At 51.5% G+C, this 23,312-nt stretch overlaps 6 protein-coding genes across 6 annotated transcripts; 3 read left to right on the top strand and 3 right to left on the bottom strand.

The window, feature by feature from the left end:
• Positions 1-91: 91 nt before the first annotated feature.
• Positions 92-12,426, top strand: BDV38DRAFT_179475 (uncharacterized protein). The gene has a single exon (XM_032052052.1). The coding sequence runs from the start codon at positions 654-656 to the stop codon at positions 12,387-12,389; it is 11,736 nt and encodes a 3,911-aa protein (XP_031909861.1). The 5' UTR covers positions 92-653; the 3' UTR covers positions 12,390-12,426.
• Positions 12,427-12,898: 472 nt separating this feature from the next.
• On the top strand, positions 12,899-14,306 carry BDV38DRAFT_257138 (sulfotransferase family protein). Its single transcript, XM_032055584.1, has one exon. It carries the CDS (start codon positions 13,206-13,208, stop codon positions 13,878-13,880), a length of 675 nt encoding a protein of 224 aa, XP_031909860.1. The 5' UTR covers positions 12,899-13,205; the 3' UTR covers positions 13,881-14,306.
• Positions 14,307-15,055: 749 nt separating this feature from the next.
• Positions 15,056-17,149, bottom strand: BDV38DRAFT_257136 (uncharacterized protein). The gene has a single exon (XM_032055583.1). It carries the CDS (start codon positions 16,964-16,966, stop codon positions 15,626-15,628), a length of 1,341 nt encoding a protein of 446 aa, XP_031909859.1. The 5' UTR covers positions 16,967-17,149; the 3' UTR covers positions 15,056-15,625.
• Positions 17,150-18,464: 1,315 nt separating this feature from the next.
• Positions 18,465-20,324, top strand: BDV38DRAFT_295870 (major facilitator superfamily domain-containing protein; the record flags this gene model as incomplete). Its single annotated transcript, XM_032062790.1, has 3 exons — positions 18,465-18,794; positions 18,852-19,176; positions 19,237-20,324. Exons 1-3 carry the CDS (start codon positions 18,583-18,585, stop codon positions 20,320-20,322), a joined length of 1,623 nt encoding a protein of 540 aa, XP_031909858.1. The 5' UTR covers positions 18,465-18,582.
• A 166-nt stretch (positions 20,325-20,490) lies between these two features.
• BDV38DRAFT_286416 (uncharacterized protein) lies at positions 20,491-20,881 on the bottom strand (the record flags this gene model as incomplete). Its single annotated transcript, XM_032060661.1, has 2 exons — positions 20,491-20,557; positions 20,622-20,881. 2 exons carry the CDS (start codon positions 20,879-20,881, stop codon positions 20,491-20,493), a joined length of 327 nt encoding a protein of 108 aa, XP_031909857.1.
• Positions 20,882-21,293: 412 nt separating this feature from the next.
• BDV38DRAFT_286415 (ankyrin repeat-containing domain protein) lies at positions 21,294-22,769 on the bottom strand (the record flags this gene model as incomplete). Its single annotated transcript, XM_032060660.1, has 1 exon — positions 21,294-22,769. The coding sequence occupies one exon, from the start codon at positions 22,767-22,769 to the stop codon at positions 21,294-21,296; it is 1,476 nt and encodes a 491-aa protein (XP_031909856.1).
• Between the last annotated feature and the right edge of the window lie 543 nt (positions 22,770-23,312).

Here is a 23,312-nt window from a genome sequence, read left to right as displayed (position 1 = left end):
CCCTAGTCTTGTCGCTGTGGGGCATATCTTTTGACCCCTTGAGACAATGAGGTCGAGATACGAATAACATGACAATGCATAGCTTCCAATCTATTGCAGTACTAATGTCAAGGTGCATGTGATAATCTTACGCCAAGTTTTTGTAGCAATGCCAAGCAGTAAATATAGTGATCGCCAACATCTAGAATCATAACTACCAGGTGGCCATTTGTACGTACGTAAGACGCAACATCCTGGAATGGCCGATACCCACACCGGATCAGACTAATTGTAAGATCACGCAAGTACGGCGATTGGACGAGCTGAATAAAGCATAACCTTCCTGTGACTATACAGGAAATTGCTTCAGCTGAAATGCCGACCACAAAACGAGTTTTACTGCAAGGGATATTAAGTGCCACGCACCAAATGCAGTGGCGGTTAGTAGATTCAGAGTAAGCAATGGCTCAACCCGTCAAGCGCACTGTTAGTCACGGTTGTTGTTGAATGGGGCTGACTGCCGTGATGATAGGATAAAGCTTCAAGGTGCCATCATGTAAAGTACTCACTCTTGCTGTAGTCGTCCAGCCATTTCCACTGCTAAGCCTACCGGCCGTGGTCCATATCTTTGCTAGAAAGTTTTCCATTGTCAATGTTAAGTTTATCTCGCTGCCATGAAGACGCCGATTGCTGTCGTTGGGGCCGCCTGCCGATTTCCAGGCGATGTAGCCTCCCCTTCGCAACTCTGGGAGCTATTGTCTAACCCAAAGGATGTCCTTACGGATGTACATCCCGAAAGATTAAACCTGTCCAGCTTCCATCATCATAACGGCGAGCATCATGGAGCGACAGATGTCCCGAACAAGTCCTATATGCTAGACAGCGATGTACATCGCTTCGATGCTGGTTTCTTCAATATTAGTGCGGCGGAGGCGGAGGCAATGGATCCACAACAAAGGCTGTTACTCGAGACGACTTATGAGGCGCTCGAAGCTGCGGGCTATACATTGAACCAGATGCGCGGCTCGCCCACCTCGGTATTTATTGGCGCGATGACCTCGGACTATCATGACATTCAAGCTCGCGATTTGGACACAATCAGCCGATGGCATGCAACAGGGACATCGCCGAGTATCCTCTCAAATCGCATATCCTACTTCTTTGACCTGAAAGGGCCGTCCATGACTATCAATACTGCATGTTCTAGCTCCCTGGTAGCATTGCACCAAGCGGTCCAAAGCCTGCGGAACGGTGATTGCAGCACCGCCATTGTAGGTGGTGTCAACCTCCTACTCGACCCGGAGGTTTATATCAGTCATTCCAACCTACACATGCTGTCCCCAACGTCAAGATGTCGCATGTGGGACCGGGATGCTGATGGCTACGCCCGAGGCGAAGGATGCGCTTCGCTCGTGGTCAAAACGCTGGATCAGGCGCTGAAGGATGGTGACGATGTAGACTGTATCATTCGGGAGACTGCGGTCAACTCGGATGGCAGATCTGCGGGAATTACGATGCCCAACCCCGAAGCCCAGGCAGAGTTAATCCGTCACACGTATGAACGCAGTGGCCTAGATCCGGTTAAGGACCGATGCCAATATTTTGAATGCCATGGAACTGGAACGCAGGCAGGGGATCCCGTCGAGGCGCAAGCAATCCAGCGGGCCTTCTACCCAAAGAACGTTGTCTTTAGTCCAGACGACAAACTCTATGTGGGAAGTATCAAGACTCTCATTGGCCACCTGGAGGGCTGTGCAGGTCTCGCCGGCGTGCTGAAGGCTATAATGTGTCTCAAGAACCGGACAATTACCCCGAACATGCTCTTTGACAACCTCAACCCCAATATCACGCCATTCTACAACCATCTCAAGATTCCAACACGCACTATACCCTGGCCACCCGTTGCCCCCGGCTCTCCAATGAGGGCGAGTGTAAACTCCTTCGGCTTTGGAGGGACTAACGCACATGCCATTATCGAGAGCTATGTACCCTGCCAATCGGAAAACCAAGTCAGTTACTGTAGACAATCAACTATAAAGGAACGCGCCATCGCCGGCCTATTCCTCTTCTCAGCACACACCCAGGAGTCCCTAAATTCAAACATGGAGCGAATAGCGCGATACGTGAAGAACAATGCTGCATTAGATCTGGATGATTTGGCCTGGACCTTAGCCAAAAGAACCGTCCTGCCATTCCAGGTCTCTATCAGTGCCTTAAATAGAGACGAGCTCATCAGCACTATCGAGAAGGTCATTGAAGAGTACAAAGCTAGCCGAGGCAGCGAACAAGGCCAGAGTTCATGGAAGCAGTCACGCGAACCACCAAGGATTATGGGTATTTTCACAGGACAAGGCGCACAATGGGCTGGAATGGGGCGTGAGTTGCTACGTGCATCTTCCGTGTTTCGCAACTCCATCGAGCGCTGTGAGCGTGCACTAGCAACTCTTACTGATGGCCCCTCATGGTCCCTGCGGGAGGAGCTTTTAGCAGACAAACCCTCGTCAAGCCTCTCTAACCCTGCAGTCAGTCAACCGATGACGACCGCAATTGAAATAGCTGTCTATGATCTGCTGTGTGCCTGTGGAGTCCACGTCGATCTAGTCGTGGGCCACTCCTCCGGCGAAATAGTGGCCGCCTATGCGCTCAACATCATTTCGGCAGAGGATTGCATGAAAATAGCCTATTACCGAGGTTTGCACTCCAAGCCTGCGAAGCTGGGTAGCATGCTTGCAGTGGGTCTTTCCTTTTCCGACGCCAGAGACTTGTGCTCGCAGCCGTCATATTCGGGGAGAATCGTGGTGGCAGCGAGCAATGGGCCTCTGAGCACAACCTTGTCGGGTGATTACGATGCGATTGTCGAAGTCAAGGCACTTCTTGACCGTAAGAAGACCTTCGCAAGAGCTTTGCAGGTTGATGTTGCGTATCACTCACATCATATGGTGCCCTGTGCTGCTACATATCTTGAAGCGTTGAAGGCGTGCAACATCAAAGTGAAATCACCCAGGAGCGGCTGTACATGGGTCTCAACCGTAACTGGAAGCAGTATAACCATGAACAGCGATATGCAGGCCTTCTCTGCAACTTACTGGGTCGACAACATGGTCAAGCCTGTCCTCTTTGCTCAGGCAGTGGAGAGGTCACTTGGTGGCTGTCAAAACCTCGGTGCATGTATCGAGATTGGACCTCATCCAGCTCTCCGTGGTCCAGTGTTGGATACGTTGAAGGACAAAGGGTGGTCAAGCGTCCCTTATACTTCGTTACTCCACCGAGGGCAAAATGACCTCAAGGCAGCATCATCCGCCGTCGGTTGCCTCTGGGAACGGATGGCCGAACATTTGGAGATTGGGAGGTTTATCCAGGCTGTTAGAAGCCAGCCCTCCCAGCTGATGAAGGGACTCCCCACCTACTCCTGGGACCATAGGAGGAGGTACTGGAGAGAGTCTCGCGTGTCGCGAAGGTACCGTCTCGAAGGTACACCTGTGGACCCGCTGTTGGGTCGGCGATTTGCCAGCGAATTCCCAAACGAGATGTGTTGGAGGAATATCCTACATCTAGAGGAAATGCCCTGGGCTGAGGGTTACAAGCAAAAAGGCCGAGCGGTACTCTCGGCAGCCTTTTACCTCGCCTCTTTATTAGCTGCAGCTAGTTCTGCAGCTGCACGCCAAAGGCTTGTATTACTTGAGGTCAGCAATTTCGTTGCCATGGAACCCATCTTTTTGGAAGAGCATGGCGGCGGAGTAGAATACATCACCGCAATACGATTCCCTAAAGAAAACAATGTCACAAATTCAAACACCAAACTAGATGCCCAAGCTTCCTGTCATGCGTATAATAGCGATGGATCGGTCCTAACCAGGCTATGCACTGCACGTCTGACGCTTTATCTCAACGAAGCCAGCCAGCCTGATTGTGACCAGCTACCACCGAGGGAACGACAGAGCCACCTTCTCGTGCCGGTAGATGTTGCTGATCTTTATGACTCATTTGAACAGGCTGGCACAGCTTATTCCGGACCCTTTCGATGCATAACCTCGATCCAGCGGTCTCTAGGCGAAGCCACCGCGTCTGCAGCTTGGGCGGCTGACACAATAACCCCGGGATCCCTATTTCATCCAGCTAAACTAGAGGCATCGTTTCAGGCAATAATGTGTGCCTTTGCGTCACCATTGAGTAAGGGACTGTGGACGTCCTTTCATGCAAAGGAGGCTCGTCGGGTCCTCCTTAGCCCTCGTATTTCTCTGGGAAAACCTTCATGCGAAATCGACGCTTTTGTTACAAGATTCGACAGTGACAGGGTAGAAGGCGATGTGTCGTTGTACAATCCAGAGGGAAAGGCTATCATGCAAATCGAGGGCTTGGTTATGAAGAGTAGCCCTCGATCTGATACTTCTAGACACCGTAACCTGTTCTCACACGTGGTGTGGGAGAGTGACCCTTTTGGATCTTCATTGATATCCTCATATCATACCCCGAAGGAAGAGATGGCGTGGAGAAGCGCAGCAGATATAATCGGCTTGTATTATGTCCGACGAGCACTCGACGAGATTGGTCCACACGAATCTACAAGGTTTATGCCCCATCACCAACTCTTATACCGTGAGATGAGTCGCATTGCTGCGGATGGCAAGGGCTCTGAGTACTACATTACTCACCCAGATCATACCCAAACGTCGGAGGAGAGTATACTCGTAATGATCGACAAACTTGCTGGAATTGTGGATTTTGAGCCAAATCATTCACTCGGCATGTCCTTGCCAGCGATCCTGAGAGGAGAAATAGACCCTCCTGCCATGCTGAACGGAGCTGACCCCCTCGACCGCTTATCTCAAACTCGGGGGATGCTTTCTCTGCTGAATAAAGAGATTTGTTCTATTGTCAAGCGAATTGTGCACAAACACCCACACATGGATGTTCTCGAGCTTGATGCAGACACTGCTGTGATCACCCAAGAAATATTGAAATCTCTAGATGATAGGTATACGTCCTATTGTCTGAGCAGTATGGCTCCAGTATCACTCAGCCAGACAGTGGTTAAGCTGTCTACTCAGCACCGCAATCTATATTCTAAGGCCATTGACTTTACCATGCTCGACGTTAATCAATATGGCAGCGAGAAATATGACATGGTAATTGCTGCCAATCCGCTCAATGCAACTAATGCATCTACCAATCTCTTTGAAGGATGCCGCGCAATGCTGAAGCCCGGTGGCTACTTTGTGTTCGTTAGACTCACCGGGCGGATGCCAGTGTCGTTGTTGTATACCTGTGGCTTGCATCCCCAGTGGTGGCAAGGGTACGATCATGACGCCCAATCTTGGTCAGACACGTCAACTGTTAGATTGGACGCACTACTCCGCTCCAAGGGGTTTTCAGGCATCGATCATATATTTCAGGGCTCCACACATCCAAATGGGGACGGCCTTTCAGTCGTGGTTACTCAGGCAGTCAATGACACAGTCATGATGCTTCGAGAGCCAATGAATTCGACGGGACTGGCGCCGCTGACGGAGACTGTGGTCTTCCTTGGAGGAAAGACACTGTTAGTAGCACGCCTCCTCCAGAGTATTCAAAGAATCCTCGCCGCATCGGGCACCGCAACCGCTATAGTGGAAGACATTCACCAGCTGGACCTGAGTGGCCTAACAAAGAAACATTCCATCATCTCCCTGTTGGAGCTTGACGAGCCGTTCTTCTCCAGGGGCCTCTACCACGAAAGGCTCCTGACTTTCAAAGAGCTGGTTGCAAGGTCCAAGCACATCCTTTGGCTGACAACTGGAAATATGGCAAGCATAAGTGTTGCTATCGGGAGAGCAATGAGATCACAAAGGGGAGACGATATCAGCCTACAATTCCTAGACTTGTCCACCGTGGCAAACGTTTCGCCTGCCACTGTCGTTGATGTCTTCTTACGCCTCACATGGTCTTTCGTGCCCATGTTGACAGACGGGCAATTGCTTTGGACAAATGAACCTGAATTACACTTGGATGGTTGCACGCTTCGCATTCCACGAGTGGTGTGGGACCACGGACGAAATAAGAGATACAATACCAAGCCCAGAGAGCTTCGTCCAAAGGCTTGGCTCTCACGAAAATTGGTGGATCTCTCATCCGAGGTGTCGACCGGCTCAGTAGCCGTTCAAGTCAAGTACTCCTGCTGTGTTTGTACGGATGCCTATCTGTGGTATGGTACACGTGTCGACGGAAAGGGGAGTGCTGTCGGCCTTTCTAACCATATCTCATCGGTCATCCAAGCAAGGCCTGAGCATGTTCACAGCACTGCCGACAATGATGACTTGAGCCCAGATGCATTGCGAGCGACTGCTAGCTTCACTTTGGCATATTTATTCTTGAAGTCTATATCTGGGCCGATTCTTCTGTATGAGCCTGATGAGTTACTTGCTGCTGCTGTTGAGCAAGCCCGCGAGCCGCAGCAAACGGTTTATTTTCTCACTTCAAAGTGCAAGGAGTCAAATAAAGGGTGGATAGCAGTCCATCCGCATGCATCGCGGCGTATGATTGAACGGGCTCTACCTAGTGACGTGTCGTCTTTTGTTGATTTATCCTCATCTGATGATTGTGTGGTCACGATTCTGCGCGATATATATTTTCGAACTCGGGTCCAGACGGTGGACCTCTATCGCCGTGCGCTTCTTGCGAATCCTGGACAGCTTATCACGGAAAGTTATTCTCAAGCATGTACTAGCTTATCGACTCTGTCACAGCCACCATTGGAGGTTACCTCCTGGACAGAAATCCCATCAGGCAATCCATCCGTCACTGTTCCAAAGGTAGTGGACTGGACGAGCCCTGTATCGATAACGGGCCATGCCGATGTCACAGGGACCACCACTATGTTCTCCTCAAGCGGAACCTACTGGATGATTGATATGGCAACAACACTTGGGTTGTCAATTTTGAAGTGGATGGCGAAAAACGGTGCACGGACGTTTGTCCTTGCCAGCAGAAATCCACGCGTGCATGAACCTTGGCTGGACGAAATGTCTCGTCTGGGAGCTACTGTGACGACCTTGAAGATGGATGCTTCGAACAAAAAGTCTATTTCCTCGGCTTTCAACCAGATAAAGGAGACTTTACCACCCATTGTAGGCGTCTGCTATGCTCCCTTGGCTCTGTCCGACCAAGGGTTTGAGTATACTGTCGAAGACGAGGGAAGCCTTGGTGCGACTGCTATGATTAATGCAGCAACATATCTTGACGAGCTGTTCCCAGCACCAACACTGGACTTCCTCGTTATCCTGACATCCACGGTCTCTGTTGTCGGAACTCCAGAGCAGGTAGCGTCTCATGCCCCGGCACTTTTTATGACAAGCCTCATTCAAGGCCGTCGGCTGAGAGGTCTGGTGGGGTCTGTATTAGCCCTGGGTATGATTGTGGATGCTGGGTACTTTGCCAGGCAAGGCAAGGAGGTGGTTCAGCGCATGGTGGACCATGGCCATGCACCTCTGTCTGAGTCTGACTTACATCATGCCTTTGGTGAAGTGGTAGCTGCTGGGGCACCCGAGGCCGCAGGGAATGCCGAGATATTCTTTGGACTTCAAAAGATAAATTTGCAGATTGACGAGAGTGATGAAAGCGGTAAATCCGGTTGTTTTTCTAACCATCTGCTTTCGCACTTCACTACAACGCGCTCTCCAACCAAAGAGAGGGAGTATGCTGGACAGTCAGATTCAACATCCCCGCTTAGGGCTCATGGGCAGCTTCAAGAGTCGGAACTAAAGCAAAATGAATACGACAGGCTGCTTGCGCGTTTATCGGACAAGATCAAGTCAATGCTCCGGCTGAGAGGACAGACATTGGATGTGAGCACCCCCCTTCTGGACCTGGGCTGTGACTCCCTCTTGGCTGTGGATATTCAAGCATGGGTTGCGAAAGAGTTCGATATCGATATTACTCCCATGGATGCACTACTCGACACTGTCGCGGGCTTGTGCAAGAGGCTCATCCAAGGGCCAGATGCTGCAGAAATAGCGCCGCAGAAAGAAGACCAGCTTGCCCAAGACATCGAGTTCATCGACGTTGCGACAACTGGATCCAGCTCAGAGCACAACAGCTCAGTTCAAGACTCACCGCTTGATGCCACTAGTTCGGAGTCTTCCTGTGACCTATGCCCTTCTGACTCTGGATCCAAACCAGAACGAAACGACTTGGAACCTAGGTTTACACGTGTCGAAAAGATGTCTCCACACCAGTCACAGATCTGGTTTGCCGGCCATTGGATGAAGGACCCTACCCAGTACAATGTGGTTATATCGTACAACGTTCAGGGAAGGTTTCCGGTCGACAAGTTCAAACGAGCTTTGGAAGAGGCTGTCTCCCGGCACGAGTCACTGCGGACTGCCTTCTTTTCAGATCCCAATAATGGTGAGCTCCTTCAGGGTGTCTTAAAAACCCCACCACCTTTCTTTCAACATGTCAAGGCTTCAAGCGCTACCTCGGTGTCACAGGAGTTTGACCGGCTGGCGTCTTACCAGTGGCGACTGGAGGAAGGCGAAGTCATGCGAGTTACAGTGGTATCTGTTGGACAAGGCCAGCACACCGTCATATTTGCATACCATCACATTGTCATGGACGGGGCTAGTTGGTCCACATTCTTACATGACTTGAAGTGTTTCTATGAACAAAGGCCACCACGCGAGGTTGCGCAATATGTTGACTATTCTCTGATGCTGAATCGCGACATTCAAGATGGAACTTTCGCAAAGGAGCTGGAGTACTGGAAGTCCGAGCTTTCACCACCGCCAGAAACGATGCCTGTCCTCCCTCTTGCCACGGAGAAGACCCGTAGACCAAGAGACAATTTCAAGGTGCACACAATGACGCGGTATATCAGCATGGAAGTCACGGAAAGGATCAAGCAAGCAAGTCGCACTCTTCGTGGCACCCCGTTTCACTTCTACCTGGCTACATTACAGGTCTTCCTCGCTGTATTGCTGAAGGTCAAAAATCTGTGCATTGGAATGAGCGATGCCAATCGCAAACACGAGCAGTTCACCGGCACAGTCGGCTATTTCCTCAACATGTTGCCGCTTCGGTTCGAGATCCAGCAAACGGACAGCTTTGCCAAGGTGTTCCAGAAGACCTCTTCGAAAGTGATGACCGCTTTGTTAAATTCTTCAATTCCCTCCAACTTGGTCGTGGACGCGCTGAATCTCCCGCGAGTATCGAATGTAACGCCTCTCTTCCAGGTTGCGATCAACTACCGTGTGGGAGAGATCACCAGGATGTCCGTGGACGACTTTGACCTGGATTACGGTCGGAGTGTAATGGGCAATGCGCCATACGATATCTCCTTCCATGTCACGCCCTGCGCCAACGGGACCTCTATTGTGGAAGTCAGCTGTCGGGACTATTTGTACTCGCCCAAAGCCACGGAAGCAATCATCGATCAATACACAAGGCTACTTGAGGTTATGTCTTCGGATCCTTCAATTCCTGTTGGGAGCAGTCTTGTCACTTCTACCCGCATCAACGAAGGTGGTCTCTCGGTACAACGTGGCCAGCGGATATCGCACGGCTGGCCAGCGACCTTAGCTGAAAGGTTCAAGAATATGACTGATCGATATGGAGATAGAATTGCCGTCACGGATCACAGTGGCGATTTCAGCTACTTGCAGCTTCAAACGCAAAGCACTCATATTGGAGTAGCTCTGCTTCAGAAAGGAGTCCGAACTGGAGATGCAGTGGCGGTTTTATGCCACCCGTCAATCAACTCGGTGGCGAGCATGCTAGCAATTCTCCGCATCGGTGCGGTTTATGTACCCCTCGACCTCAGCCTTCCTGCTGCAAGACACAAAGCTATGGTCTTGGCATCCCCTGTCAAAGCACTTGTTTGCTTCTCTTCTACTGCTGAAGGTGTCTCAGAGTTAGGAGTTTCAACCATTCTCAACTTTTCCGAGATTCCTGACCTTCAAGCTTCACCCACGATGCTCACCGACAGTGCGAAGGGTGACGCTTTGTCCATACTGCTGTACACCAGCGGCTCAACAGGTCAACCAAAGGGCGTATGCCTGCCACAGCGCGGCTTCATTAACTATCTCGCTGCCAAGAGGGAAGAGCTCGGTCTTAATAGTTCGACGGTTGTCCTTCAACAAAGCTCACTGGGATTCGACATGGGACTTGCACAGACGCTCAATGGCATCATGAACGGAGGAAGGCTTGTCATTGTACCCCAACAAGTACGAGGGGATTCGATTGAAATTGCAAGAATTATCCGCGATCACGGAGTAACATTCACGCTAGCCACTCCGTCCGAATATCTCGTCATGCTTCAACATGGTCGCGAATACCTCAACCATTACGCCGGATGGCGCCACGCCTGTCTAGGTGGTGAGCCTTTCACGGATCAGCTCAAGCGGGAGTTTGTGCGGCTGGGAAAGAATTGTCCTGTGGTGCAGGACTCCTATGGTGTGACCGAAATTTCCGCGTGCACAACCTTTGAGACGATGTCGGTCTCCCGGCTCGAAGGCGCACGGAGCGTTGGACGAACCATTTCCAACACTTCTCTTTACATTGTGGACCCTGACTGCAATCTTGTTCCCACTGGAGAGCCTGGGGAGATTTGTATCAGCGGCGCCGGGGTTGCATTGGGGTATCTGAATGAGGACCAGACCAGGTTGAAATTCGTGCAAGATCCGTTTGCTTTGCCCGATGATATAGCCAGAGGGTGGACTCGACTGTACCGTACTGGCGACAAAGCAAAAATGCTCGATGACGGTTCTCTGATCCTCTTGGGCCGAATGGACGGAAATACAGAGATCAAAGTTCGAGGACTTCGTATTGATCTTGAAGACGTCGCTTCCACCATGGTGAACTGCCACCCGAATTTGCTGTCATCAGCCATCGTGTGTGTCAAGGGCCAGGGCGTCTCAGAAACGCTCGTCGCCTTTGTTGCCCTGATGCCTGGACAGACTGCTAGCGACGTCGAGCTACAACATCTCGCGAGCAACCTCCCATTGCCACAATACATGCGCCCGTCAACAGTCATCTGTCTAGATGAGCTACCCCGAAATGCGAACGGAAAGATTGATCGAAAAAGAATAGATGCTATGCCATGGACGCCGCCAATCACTACGAGTCAACCGTCAAAACGGCTCACATTGGGCGAGGGCGAGCTTAAGCTTCTTTGGCAAGTTTTGCTGCCTGGGAAGCACATTCAACCAGAGTCGGACTTTTTCCTTCTCGGAGGAAATTCCACGCTGCTGGTCAGGCTACAAGGCGCGATCCGCACCTCCATCGGGGTGTCAGTCACTCTCCGCGACCTGTATGGTGCCAGCACATTGGCACAGATGGCGCTCAAGGTGGATGCCCGGAAAGCTGAAGCACCATCCATGACGATCAATTGGCTCGCGGAAACAGCTATACCGCAAACTATCCTCGATCGCGCCAGATCAACGTCAAGCATTAAGCTACCTAAGCATCGCCAAGGATCAGGCTGTCAAATCCTCCTCACCGGTTCGACTAGCTTTCTAGGGAGAGTGCTGGTGCAGGTTCTCCTCCAGGCACCCGAAGTGGAAAGAGTGCATTGTATCGCCGTGGAAAAGGATCAGGAGCACGTTCTTCCCACCAGTGACAAAGTATCGCTCTACTATGGAACCCTTCTCGACCCAATGCTCGGTCTCTCTCCCGCAGAATGGGCGTCCCTGCACGACTGTATCGACGTCGTGATCCACAACGGCTCGAATGGTCACTGTCTTAACACTTACAACTCTTTGAAGACGCCGAACCTGGGCTCAACCCATCGCCTCGCCCAGTTTGCCCTACAGTCGCAAACCCCCCTGCACTATATTTCGTCCGGGAGAGTCATCCTCCAGTCTGGGCACACTGCCCTCGGGCCCACATCAGTATCCTTTCACCCTCCTCCGCTCGACGGCTCTGACGGTCTCACCGCAACGAAATGGGCCAGTGAAGTCTTCCTCGAGCGTTTCGCCGAGCACACTGGTCTCCGCATTAGTATCCACCGCCCCTGCACCCCCATCGGCGATCACGCTCCCGCCCAGGACGCATTGAACTCGCTCCTACGCTACTCGGTCAGACTCGGTGCGACGCCCCGCCTCACACGAATGGAAGGATACTTGGACTTCCAGCAGGTAGAGATTATTGCGGAAGAGATCGCGACGCTGGTGACATCTCGGTTCACCACGTCGGCAACTGCGGCATCGTCTAGAACCGCTGGGGTGTCCTTTTTCCACCATTCGAGCAATGTCAAGGTGCCTGTGAAGAGTTTCAAGGAGTATATGGAACGAGTGCACGGGCGGCCCTTCCACGAACTCGGGTTGCGGGAATGGAGCTCGCTGGCGTTGGAACAGGGCATCGAGCCACTGATTCCTAGTTTCTTGGAAGCGGTCGATGATAACGAGGAAACATTGCGATATCCTTATCTGGGTAACTAGTCGGTATCTTATGTGTTCTAGAGAGTCAATAGATAATACTCCCGAGTGAATGAGATAGGTATAATGACGAAGTCTACTGGATGATGAGCCGTGTCGATGGAGTACTACTAGTAATGGTCGCGAGCCGTACCGCACCGCAGCCAATCATGGGAAGCGGTGTGGGTGGCCTTGAATGGCTTGGATTTGGCATGAAATGCACCGGTGGCTGACTGATACTAGTATATTAGTATCAGCCCACGTGTTCTCCGACGCGAGGCGGAGGAGTATGCACCGCCACAGGAGCACCGCCACAGGACATACTATTGGATGTTCGATCTGGCGAGTTCGAGTTTGAATCCATTGTTAGTAACAATCCGTTCGCCATCTGGATAGCTTTCATTGGCTAGATCGTGTACGGCCACCACCAATCAGTCTCTGCCTGGTGGCTCCACTTGACTGACGGGTATCGCCCAAGATGGTTTGCTCTTCCCCATCTATCCCGTTGGCATCTCCTTTTTATCTCAGGGTTTAGTGCATCGCTGCATATGAAAAAAACACAGCAAAATCTTCTCATATAAATATATATAGATAGATAGATCTCTTTTGCGAAAGAGGGTCTGGTAAAGTCAAATCGTAGTACAGTCGTCAAGGGGAATGATAGTCAGGCCCCCCAATGTCAGGCCCCCAACCGCATCCGGACATGACATCCTCCGGCCCCCAATCGACGCGCTCCAAGAATCATGCGACCGATCATAGCTACGAGGTACTTATTATATTGGCAGAACCCTCCCGGGTTCTACCTACACCCACCCCAGCTTTACCTTGGTTCGAGCCCCAATGTACGCCCTCCAACGATTACTCTACGGATTCCCCCCGCCGGCGCCGCACAAACGCACCAAGCCCGTCGAGGTGCTCTGCTTGGGCTTGCCACGCACCGGAACCGAGTCATTAAGCGTGGCCTTGCGAACGCTGGGCCTGCAAACATACCATGGCTGGGACTTGGTCTTTGAGCCAGACGGCCGCAAGCTGCAACTCTGTGCGGAGCTAGTGCGGCGGAAATACAACGGTGCTCCCGATGGCGACGTGCACATTAGTCGCGCGGAGTTCGACATGCTCATCGGGGATAGTCAGGCGGTGGTTGACTCGTTGTGTATTCTCTTTGCGCCCGAGCTGCTCGCCGCCTACCCAGACGCCAAAGTGGTCCTCAACGTGCGTCCCGATACCGACGCCTGGTACCGGAGCATCAATAAAACTATCGTCGAAGAGGTCGATCAATCATGGGTGATGTGGGCGATGCAGTGGTTCTCCGCAGAGTTTCATTGGCTGTACAGTCTGTACTTGAGAGATGGATATCCGGGCATCTTTCACAGCGGCACCACCCAAGCGGGTATCCAGCGAAACGCAAAGTGGGTGTATCGCGACCACTGCAATATGGTTCGGGGGATGGTACCCAAGGAGAATTTGCTGGAGTGGTCCGTCGAGGATGGCTGGGAGCCGCTCTGCCAGGTATGATTTGGACGCAGCTGGAATGGTCCCAAAACGATACCTACTGACCGACATAGTTTCTCGACAAGCCTGTTCCGAACGAGCCCTTCCCTCGCACCAATAGTCCAGGCGATTACGCCGAGCACGCAAATGAACTCATCCAACAGCGCTCGGTGCAATGTCTGCGGAACGTGACTCTCACCGCCGTGACTCTCGGCGGGATTACCACGGCCGTTGTGATGTGGTGGCAGGGGCGGATCCCCCACGTGACGAGGCTGGGGGATCTCCTTGGGCGATTCACGAAAACGGCGTAGAATCAATATATGGAATGGAATTTCAAGGGGAAACTTGAAAGATGTCGATTTGAACCACTCCACGCCCAGGCTCAACAGAAGACGTCGACACCCGTTCTTGAAGTTTCGTTTAGGGTTGCGGAATTGCTGTCGAAAAAAACAACGGGGGTAACGCGAATTCCGGATGTTCCCCAGACAAGCGATCGATTCCCGCGGGAGGTTGCCAATTGGAAGGGTTATCGATGTGGGCACTAGCTGTGGATAACATGTTCGGTGAAACTTAGAAACTTAACAGACTCACCTCGCATTGAATACATTGGAATACCAATAATACGGCTGTGGAATAAATACGAGTACTCACGGATGGATGTACATCGCAAGCATTACCATATGTTCGATGATGACGTCAGGGCCGTACGCGTCAGTCTTCTGGGCCCCATAATAACCTCACGATATGCTCGTCCGCTGAGAGAAACACAGGAGGCGACTTATAGATCTGCAGATTAAAGTTGCACTAATTGATTATGACGTACAAAGGTTACCATCTCTAGACGAGGAGTGTGAAGGGACAGAAAGAAGAGGAATACCAGTAGTAATGAAGAAAAGTCTGGTAGAACTATATTCGATGCAAACCAATAGATATTCAGAGTCAAAGTTGGACAGCAGACGCCTGCTGATAGCTCTCATACTGCGGCTTCCCCTCTAACAAATTGACCACCTGCTCATCGGCAGCAGATGTCTCCACCCAGCCCAACCGGGCCGCAATCCCCTTCTGGCTAATACAAGGCCCTTCAAAGGGCGCCAGAGCAATGAAATCTAGGTCCATCGACACCGTCACCAGGCCGGCGATATCTCGGAAGTAGAACTCCACCGTGGGGTCGGGGTCATCGACCGTCCAGCCGTTTTAGAGGCGTTCGCTTGCGGGGCGGAGCGTGTTCGGTAGCGGGCTGGGGGAGAAATGCCAGTGCAGTGCATGGTGTGAGCTTTTCCCAGTGGTTATCTTGGCGGTCCGGAAAGGACCCGGGATGACAGTGCTTTGCTGGGAGGGAGAGGGAGCCTCACATAGCTGTATATCTCTAGCTTCTGCCGTTGAAGGACCTCGACTGCTTTGGGGATGTGCTCCTCGGTCAGAAAACGGCGGCATTCTTCTTCAGAGCGGTCTGGACACAGAGACACCGAGTCTTAGCTTCTACAAGGGGCCCCCGCCACCGCCACCGGCTCGTGAATCCTCAAGGTCCGATGTGAAGTTCGCCGATTCGGTGAGCCGATGACCGATTACAAGTTGGCAGCAGCGCCGGCAGAAGACGAAGGTTTATCATCTACGATTTTCATCGTATCATGACCGTCTTTGTATAGACATAATAGGCTCCACTCATGCAGCCGCGTTTGCTTTAGAAGCGAGAACTCGAGAAGGCATGATGGCTACATCCCCTTCTAGCTTTCTTGCGTTACATCGGTTCGGATTCGCCATCGCCGGCGTTAGCCACGCGACCGCTGGACCTCGCGACAGCAATTCTGCAGCCGTGCCGCTATCTGCATACATTGGCTTTCGCGTTCGCGAACCGCCCCCATGAGTATCTTGACTGCATTGGGCCCGCTGGGGGGGCCTAGGGGCCGGCTGACATTGATATCACCCATCTCCTCGGCCACGAACGGGGCCGAGAGCTGATTCACCAGATCCCCCAGACGATCGAGCAATTGTAGCGCTGACTGAATGACCAACACAATGTGCCCGGCAGGATCGTCCATGGCGAAGGCGCCAATCTGCAACGAGGGTAGTGGAATCGGCGCGCCCTTGGCCAGGGCAGTGCCGAATTTGTCGGCGGTTTGTGAGAACGTGATATGGTACGTGTCCATGAGCCGCAGGTAAGTTGATAGAGCGTGTAGTAGTGAGGGTTGGTCGAGGCCCGTCTCCCGCTGCTGCGAGTTGATCTCCGAAACGCCCGGGGGGCTCTGAGGGGTTGTTTTGGTGATCGGCGGCTGGAGCCGTGAGGGAAGTGTGGATGATTCCATCAATGGCGGTTTCCCCTGCGCAATTTGTGCAGCACTAGTCTGAGCGGTCCAGGTAACCCCCCGACGCAAAAGATGAATAAATCGCTGGGTGAGAACAAAAGTCGTGTCAATCGCGCAGTCGGGCGGGTGGGTATTGTTACCATTTCCGCCCGGGTTCGTGTTTACTGACGTTGAATCGAAGAGCACAGGATCCTCTAAGGTGTGCCGGATTAAGTCCATATCGATCTCCAACAGGTCTGCCATGAACTGCTGGAGAAAACGCGTCTGTGGACCGACCTTGCGACCACCATCCGCTACTTGTGCCGGGTCCAAATGCTGGGTGGGGCCCGTGCCATTCTCCGAGGGACCGGTCTCCGGCACACCCAGTACCGAGAAGGGCTCAAAGAGAGGTAGATGAGTATCAGTGATCGGAGTGAGGGTTGCCTCGCTTGGACGACTGAAGCGAACGAAGACGTCCGATTCCATGGGACCATCCGGAAGACTCAGCGACTGCGGAAAGCTTTCCGGGATGGTGACGCTAGGGTCGATGCCGATACCTACGTCTGGTAGCGATAGCCCGGCAATATGGCCACTGCCACCCGGTATCTGCTCGGTATATATTGCGTGAGATTGCTCCTGGCCGTCATCGGCAGGGTCTTCTTCCCTTCCCAGGCGACCCCGGTGTGCGTGGGTGGTGCTCTCCAGCCTACATGTCCCAGAGGGATCCGGAGGACTCAACTGGTTCTGCGCGTCGAGGTTAGCCACCGGTGGTCTCAGGCGCTGTGCGATCCGTGGTGCCAATTTTACATTCGACGGCCCATCGCTCATCCAGTGCGATGTTTGGGAGTTAGATCGGCGAAGTTGATGGTTGGGTCGGCGACCACGATTTGAGGGACTGAACACACAGCTTGCGCCAGCTCGCAGACAACGGCTACATTTCCCGGCATCGATTCGGTGGCATCGCAATTTCAGATCGTGGCAACGATCGCAGGCTTGCCGTGACGGTGGTTCATACATACTCATACTTCACAGTCCCGATGTCGAGATTCTTCGGGCACGTGGGGAGGGTTTTGGGGAGGCGGTGGGGAAACACAAGGTGGGAGGTGGAGAACCCTGAGCCCTACCGAGTCACACCAATGGCACTTGGCGTTTCTGATTGTTTTTCTATGTGGATATTGCATTGAGCTCGAGCAAGTCGTTCCTTTTATCTGTCCTTAGTCGGTTGTGTCATTCGTACTTAATCATGCTAGTCTAGGTGCCATACATTGGATTCTTCTTTGGGGACTTTCCACGAATGACGTGCGGTGCCGAGTAGCTTCGTATATATATATAAAGGAATTCGTCGGCTCACGTCAGCGTTTTTGTGTTTTCGGTACAGAAGTAGAATAATACTCGTTGCATTTGATCGATTACCAGTACGAGCTATCTGAAATCTCATATGTAGATTCATATAAGCGGCCTTGGCTATACATCGTGAAGAACAAGATCGTCCTAGACCCTATCCTGAGTCATAACTTAATCTAGCCTACGGTCAACCGATGATGTTTACCAAGTTTACCAACACGAACGCGCGATTATATAGCTGATTAAACTTATATATTAAATTCAACTATATTATCTACCTTATCTATCGATTATAACCATTGATATATCTGGGTTATTGACTAGTCCGATTCCGAGAATAGTTGCTACTTTAAATACTTGAGCTCTGTAGTATTTTAAAAGAACCGGATTATAATATCTCTAGGCACAGTAACCCCGAACTAGATATTACCCCTGATAAAGTTTGGGTATTGTAATACTAACCCCTCGACCTAGTGTCTGGGTATCACCACCACTGTACTATGTAGATAACTAAGAACTTGGGATTTTTAAGTGCGGTGGCCTAATGTAAAACGACAAGCTTTTAGTACCGTAAGCTAGATTTAGCCGCTGTATCATTGAAAAGTCCACTATTGTACAGTGCACCTTTTCGTGCTCTATCGATGCGAGTATTAGTACTCGACAAACAAACCCCTGGAAAAAATAGACTTGACAAATCTCTTCAAAACGCTGTAGTATATCCATGCAGTCTATCTATACCGCACAGGTGGCACGCTCTCGCTCGGTTACGAGATCGTTCTTACGGCCTGCGGAAACCTAGGCTCGCTTATATCGCAACAAAATACGAGAGGATCTCGGACGAGTGCGTGTACATACTGATAACCGCAGTGTCCATAGCATGGATGGATTCGGTGAGCTTGAACCAATCAGGGGCCGTAAGCCTCGTCGATTGTTGATCGCATAACAAACATCACCGAACTTCGAATTCGGCGTCGGCCATGTTGACAAATACACCACGCAATTCTTAGAAATCTCTTTTGGATCATGGCCTTTTTCTTCGCGCGAGACAGCCGCTTTGGCTTGCTCGATTCTCGATTCTGTACGGTGCACTTATCGGTACTATGTCGGACACCTCGGAGACTGCCATACAGCCGGGCGAAAAGAAGCAGGGGAAGAGATGGCGCTTCTGGGCGATCTATATCTCACTTTGTGTGTCGATCTTGTTAGCTGCGGTGGAGTCGACGGTCACCTCAACCGCTTTGCCGTTTATCTCGGATCAATTACACGCGGGCGAAGACTATGTTTGGTTTGTCAACTCGTTCTTCCTCACGAGGTAGGCTGATTCCCCGGCACAGAAGTCGTTCATGGTTACGGCTGACCGATTCCCCAGTGCTTGCTTCCAACCCTTGTTTGGACAGACCGCGGATCTGTTCGGACGACGATGGCTGATGATCGGCGCTGTGGCCTTCTTCGTACTCGGCAGCGGTGTCAGCGGCGGTGCTATCAACTCTGCCATGATGATCGCGGGTCGGACAATCCAAGGAATTGGTGGAGGTGGTATAAATGTAATGATAGACATGATCGTCAGTGATCTCCTCCCATTGCGGGAAAGAGGAAACTTCATGGGCATGATCTTCGCCGTGTTCTCCATTGGCACCTCCCTCGGTCCGTTTATTGGTGGTGCTCTGGTACAACACAGCTCCTGGAGATGGGTGGTGAGTACTCACTTGGTTTGGGTCCCTGGTGGGACGTGATGGGGCTCACGCAACTCATAGTTCTATCTGAATCTGCCCATTGGCGGAACTGCTCTTGTCTGCTTATTCTTCTTCCTGCATGTCAACGGCCAGAAGGAGCCCTGGCAGCGGAATCTCAAACGGATTGATTATGTTGGCAACGCGTTATTGATGACCTCCATCGTTTCGATCCTGCTGGCTCTCACCTGGGGCGGTACCGCCTATGCCTGGTCCAACTGGCGCATCATTATTTGTCTGACGCTCGGATTGGTGGGTATGATAATTTTCCATCTATACGAGGCCAGCCCGTGGTGCGCGGAGCCCATGATGCCGCCGCATATGTTCGGCAACCGGACCTCCTTTGCCGCTCTAATATTATCATTCATCCATAACATGCTCACTTTCTGGGTGGTCTACTTCATCCCGGTGTACTTCCAGTCCGTCAAGCTGTCGAGCTCGACTCGCGCTGGCGTGCAGTTCTTGCCCAGTGTGATCCTTGCTGTGCCAACGGCGATGATCGCGGGGATCATCCTCACTAAATGGGGCCGCTACCAGCCCATGCACGCTGTTGGCATGGGTCTGGCTTTGCTAGGGCTAGGTCTTTTCACACGCTTAAATGCCAATTCGAGCGATGCAGAATGGATCATGTACCAGATCATCACCGCAATCGGACTCGGTCTCCTGCTCACGACGACCCTGGCCGCGGTGCAAGTTGGATTAGAAGAGAAGGACGTAGGCCTGGCCACCGCTACCTGGGCGTTTGTTCGCAGCTACGGCGCTATTTGGGGGATCTCCATACCGGCTGCTATATTTAACACACAGTTTGGCCACTTGTCCAGTCGTATCTCAGACCCTGCCGTTGCTGCGCAGCTTGCCCGGGGCGAGGCCTACTCCCATGTCTCGGCAACTTTCATCAAGTCTCTTGCGCCTCAGGTTCGTGACGAAGTGATCAGCGTGTACTCTGATACGCTGCAGCTGGTTTGGCAAGTTTCACTCGCTTTTGCTACCCTGGGATTTATTATCGTCTGGTTTGAGAAGCAGATCAAGTTGCGCTCGGAGCTGGAGACCGAGTATGGGATCAAGGATCCGAAGAAGGAGAAGGCGAATGAAGGCGATGTTGCAGAATAGGCAGTGGAACGGGGACCCTTTACGCCCAACATCCAAAGCAAACGAGAGTTGAGAGTTTCGAACAGGTATGAGAGCTGGAGAAGAAAGAAAGACGCGGTGCTTGTGCGGTGCACTTGTGAACTGTTCGAATTACATGGCATGTCTTGATAGTCGACTACGTTCTTCTGATTATACCAATTTAATTATCTGGTGCACATTTCCCATGTCACTTTGTACCTCCGTCATATCCACGCAGCTATACACGGCGATCAATTCCAACCTGGCCATCTAGAAAGAAGAAGACACGATGTTGCGGTCACCCAAAGATTCCCAGCTTGGCTTGAAGCCTTCCGTCGGACACCTCCTTGCCAACCCACAGATGCTTCTGCTCGACGGGAGGATGCTGCAACCGGTTGCACACCTTGTTTGCACTGGGGTCCTCTGTCGCGTAAATGGACGCCGCGGCACCTGTGACCATGACAGGGCACTTGACACGACCCAGGTACTCTCCACCATCAGCAGTCTGGAGAGTGAAGTCCTCCATACGTCGCATGGCATTCGCGGGGTTCTTCGTACCCATGGCTCACTGCACCTGGTTCATCTCCCATTTGATCTGGAAGCTAGGCGGGGAAAGAATGTGCTTTGTGCCGTTGACGATACCATCGCCTAACCAACCCGACGTCCAGGCTTTAATAAAAAGAACTTGCATGGACGGTTGATGTTTCAAGGTACTGGAGGGTAAGATATTGTCTGGTGAGCAGCTTCCCTACAGCTGCTGCCCATTAGGAGCCTCACTCATGTCATGGGACATACGTCAATTATGCTGTGGGAAATGGCAAGTTTCAGGCATCAAAATCTAGCACTTGTGGGAATTATGGTCAGATGCCTAACCGATAGCCTGGCACTCTCCGCTCCCATCATGGGGGTGTGAAGTAGGTGCCTTGCTCTCTCTCTAGCGATCAACCTCCCTCTACCGACTTCTACTTTGGGGATTAAAGATATGCCGCAAACATCTGTTCTGACCTATCCCCCCAGTAATCCGGCATCAGCCCTATTGGTGTTATACCATGGTTGTTAGGGATATGAGGGCAGGCTCCCCGTTTTAGCAACGCGGTGATCATAAAAGGCATCTGGCTATCGAAGGCCAAGTGAAGCGGTGTGTTTCCATTTTTACCAGCCTCTGAGAGTGTTTTGGGACGGACATCAATAACAAACTCTGCGGCATCGATATTATGTTGTATTTGATCGTCATTACACTGGTCGAATGTATTACTAGCGATGCAGTGCAGAATGTTATTATTCTCACGCCTGGCGGCAAAAGAGACCCCTCTGGCTAGCAGTTCCTTCAGTAACAGTGGGTTTCCTCGCCAGGATAAAGTGCGGAATAGAATCTCCTCGCCTATTCGGGCTAAATCGAGCTGGTCCAGGAGTTGTGATATCGTTGTGGGACAATTGGAGAACGCCAGCGATAGAATCCAGCGGTCGAAGTTTCTGGCTTCCACCCCAAAACCTGTTGGCAGCCCCTGGGATGAAGGAGGGTATAAGGAATCGTCACAAACTTTGCCACAGATATCCCGTCTATGGCTGGCGAACAGATCCAGTGCTGGTAATTTGCCAATAGCCGCTGCAGCTACCGTCTGTTCCTTGGGGAGCTTAGTATTGATATAGCCCCCATGATCAATCATCCAGTCGACCGCGTTGAGGTGATTCCTCCGAGCAGCGGTATCAACGGGGGTATCCCACGGGTGCGTAACATCAAGTCCCATCATGTTGACATCCGCTCCTCGTTCTGACAGCAGCGCCACGGACGGGACATAGCCGATTATGGCCGTAAAATGAAGAATATGGTTCAGATCAGCCTGCTGTGGGGCTGGGTCACTCTGACTGCTGCAATCGAGAATAATCCGCAAAAGTTGCTCATTATGCATCTTCAAGGCTTGTTTCCCGATATTGATCCAGCTTTTCTTTGAGATCTTGCTATGCTGTAATAGCCGCTCCATGATAGGCAGGTTACATTGATCCATCGCAATCTGTATTACGGCGCGCATAGTTGCAACATCAAATGTCTCATGTTGCTCTTCCATTGCGGCCAGCAGCATCTGTACGCACTCGTATTGCCCTGCATCTACCGCAGTCTGAAATGTATAGATTATCATGTTGGGGTCGCACTGATAGTCGAGAGGGCTCTGTTGAAGAACTTTCTTTATCATCAATGGGTTGTTGGTTGAAATAGCATAGGGGAGTAATTCCTCGGCACTCTGTATTCTGGGTTGGAATTCCGTCGAAAGGTCTGGCGGATTGAGGTTCATATTTTCAGCTCCAGGGCCTTCAAATTGCCATAGTACTGGATTGAGCAATTCTGCTAAGCGACGGTTTGTAAGGATTAAACTGTTCAGCACGCCAATGGGGGATAGTTCTCCTAGATAGAGGAGAAGCTCGTTGTGTAGATCTAGAAGATTGATCCCCATGATGACGGTGAGCCCAGAGTGTTGTCTTTCTTGCGTTTGGTTAGTGGATGGGACTGTTATAGCTAGAGGGGGTGTAGTATATAGAATTGTCATCTCTCCTCAATACGAGGGGAAATCATGATCCTCTGTGTTTCGCACGCCCTTACGTGGATCACTTCCATTTTTGGATATGGACGGACTGTCTGTTTCCGAGACTAGATCCACACACTGAGCATTCTTCCTATTTGATTTTCCCATTGCGTATATACTGATAGATATCTGTCGGATCCTCGGAAGTTCGTTTTGGCTAGAAATCTAAGCTCGTACAACAAAGGAGGCTGCGTGGCTTAAACTCCTCAGAGTTATAACTACATAGGTGCCGAAGGCGCTTCACCCACTGTTGATCCGATACCAGAACACAGAGGGGTCCTGTATGATAGAACTCTTTCTTTCTTCCTTCCTTCTCTACGTTTGAGGTTTCGTTAGATCGCCACTTTAGATATAATTGATGCATTTTGCCAAGGTGTACAGGATCATCACAGTGGTAATATAGAGCAGATCGAC

This window comes from Aspergillus pseudotamarii (genome assembly GCF_009193445.1).
Source record: "Aspergillus pseudotamarii strain CBS 117625 unplaced genomic scaffold BDV38scaffold_61, whole genome shotgun sequence".
In the NCBI taxonomy this organism is placed as follows: domain Eukaryota; kingdom Fungi; phylum Ascomycota; class Eurotiomycetes; order Eurotiales; family Aspergillaceae; genus Aspergillus; species Aspergillus pseudotamarii.
Note: the sequence above shows the minus strand (reverse complement) of the source record. Positions and strands in the feature narration are given on the sequence as shown.

Excerpts from the sequence above, each read along its gene's own strand:
- BDV38DRAFT_179475 (XM_032052052.1), top strand. The coding sequence starts at position 654 with ATGAAGACGCCGATTGCTGTCGTTGGGGCCGCCTGCCGATTTCCAGGC.
- BDV38DRAFT_257138 (XM_032055584.1), top strand. The coding sequence starts at position 13,206 with ATGTACGCCCTCCAACGATTACTCTACGGATTCCCCCCGCCGGCGCCG.
- BDV38DRAFT_257136 (XM_032055583.1), bottom strand. The coding sequence starts at position 16,966 with ATGAGCGATGGGCCGTCGAATGTAAAATTGGCACCACGGATCGCACAG.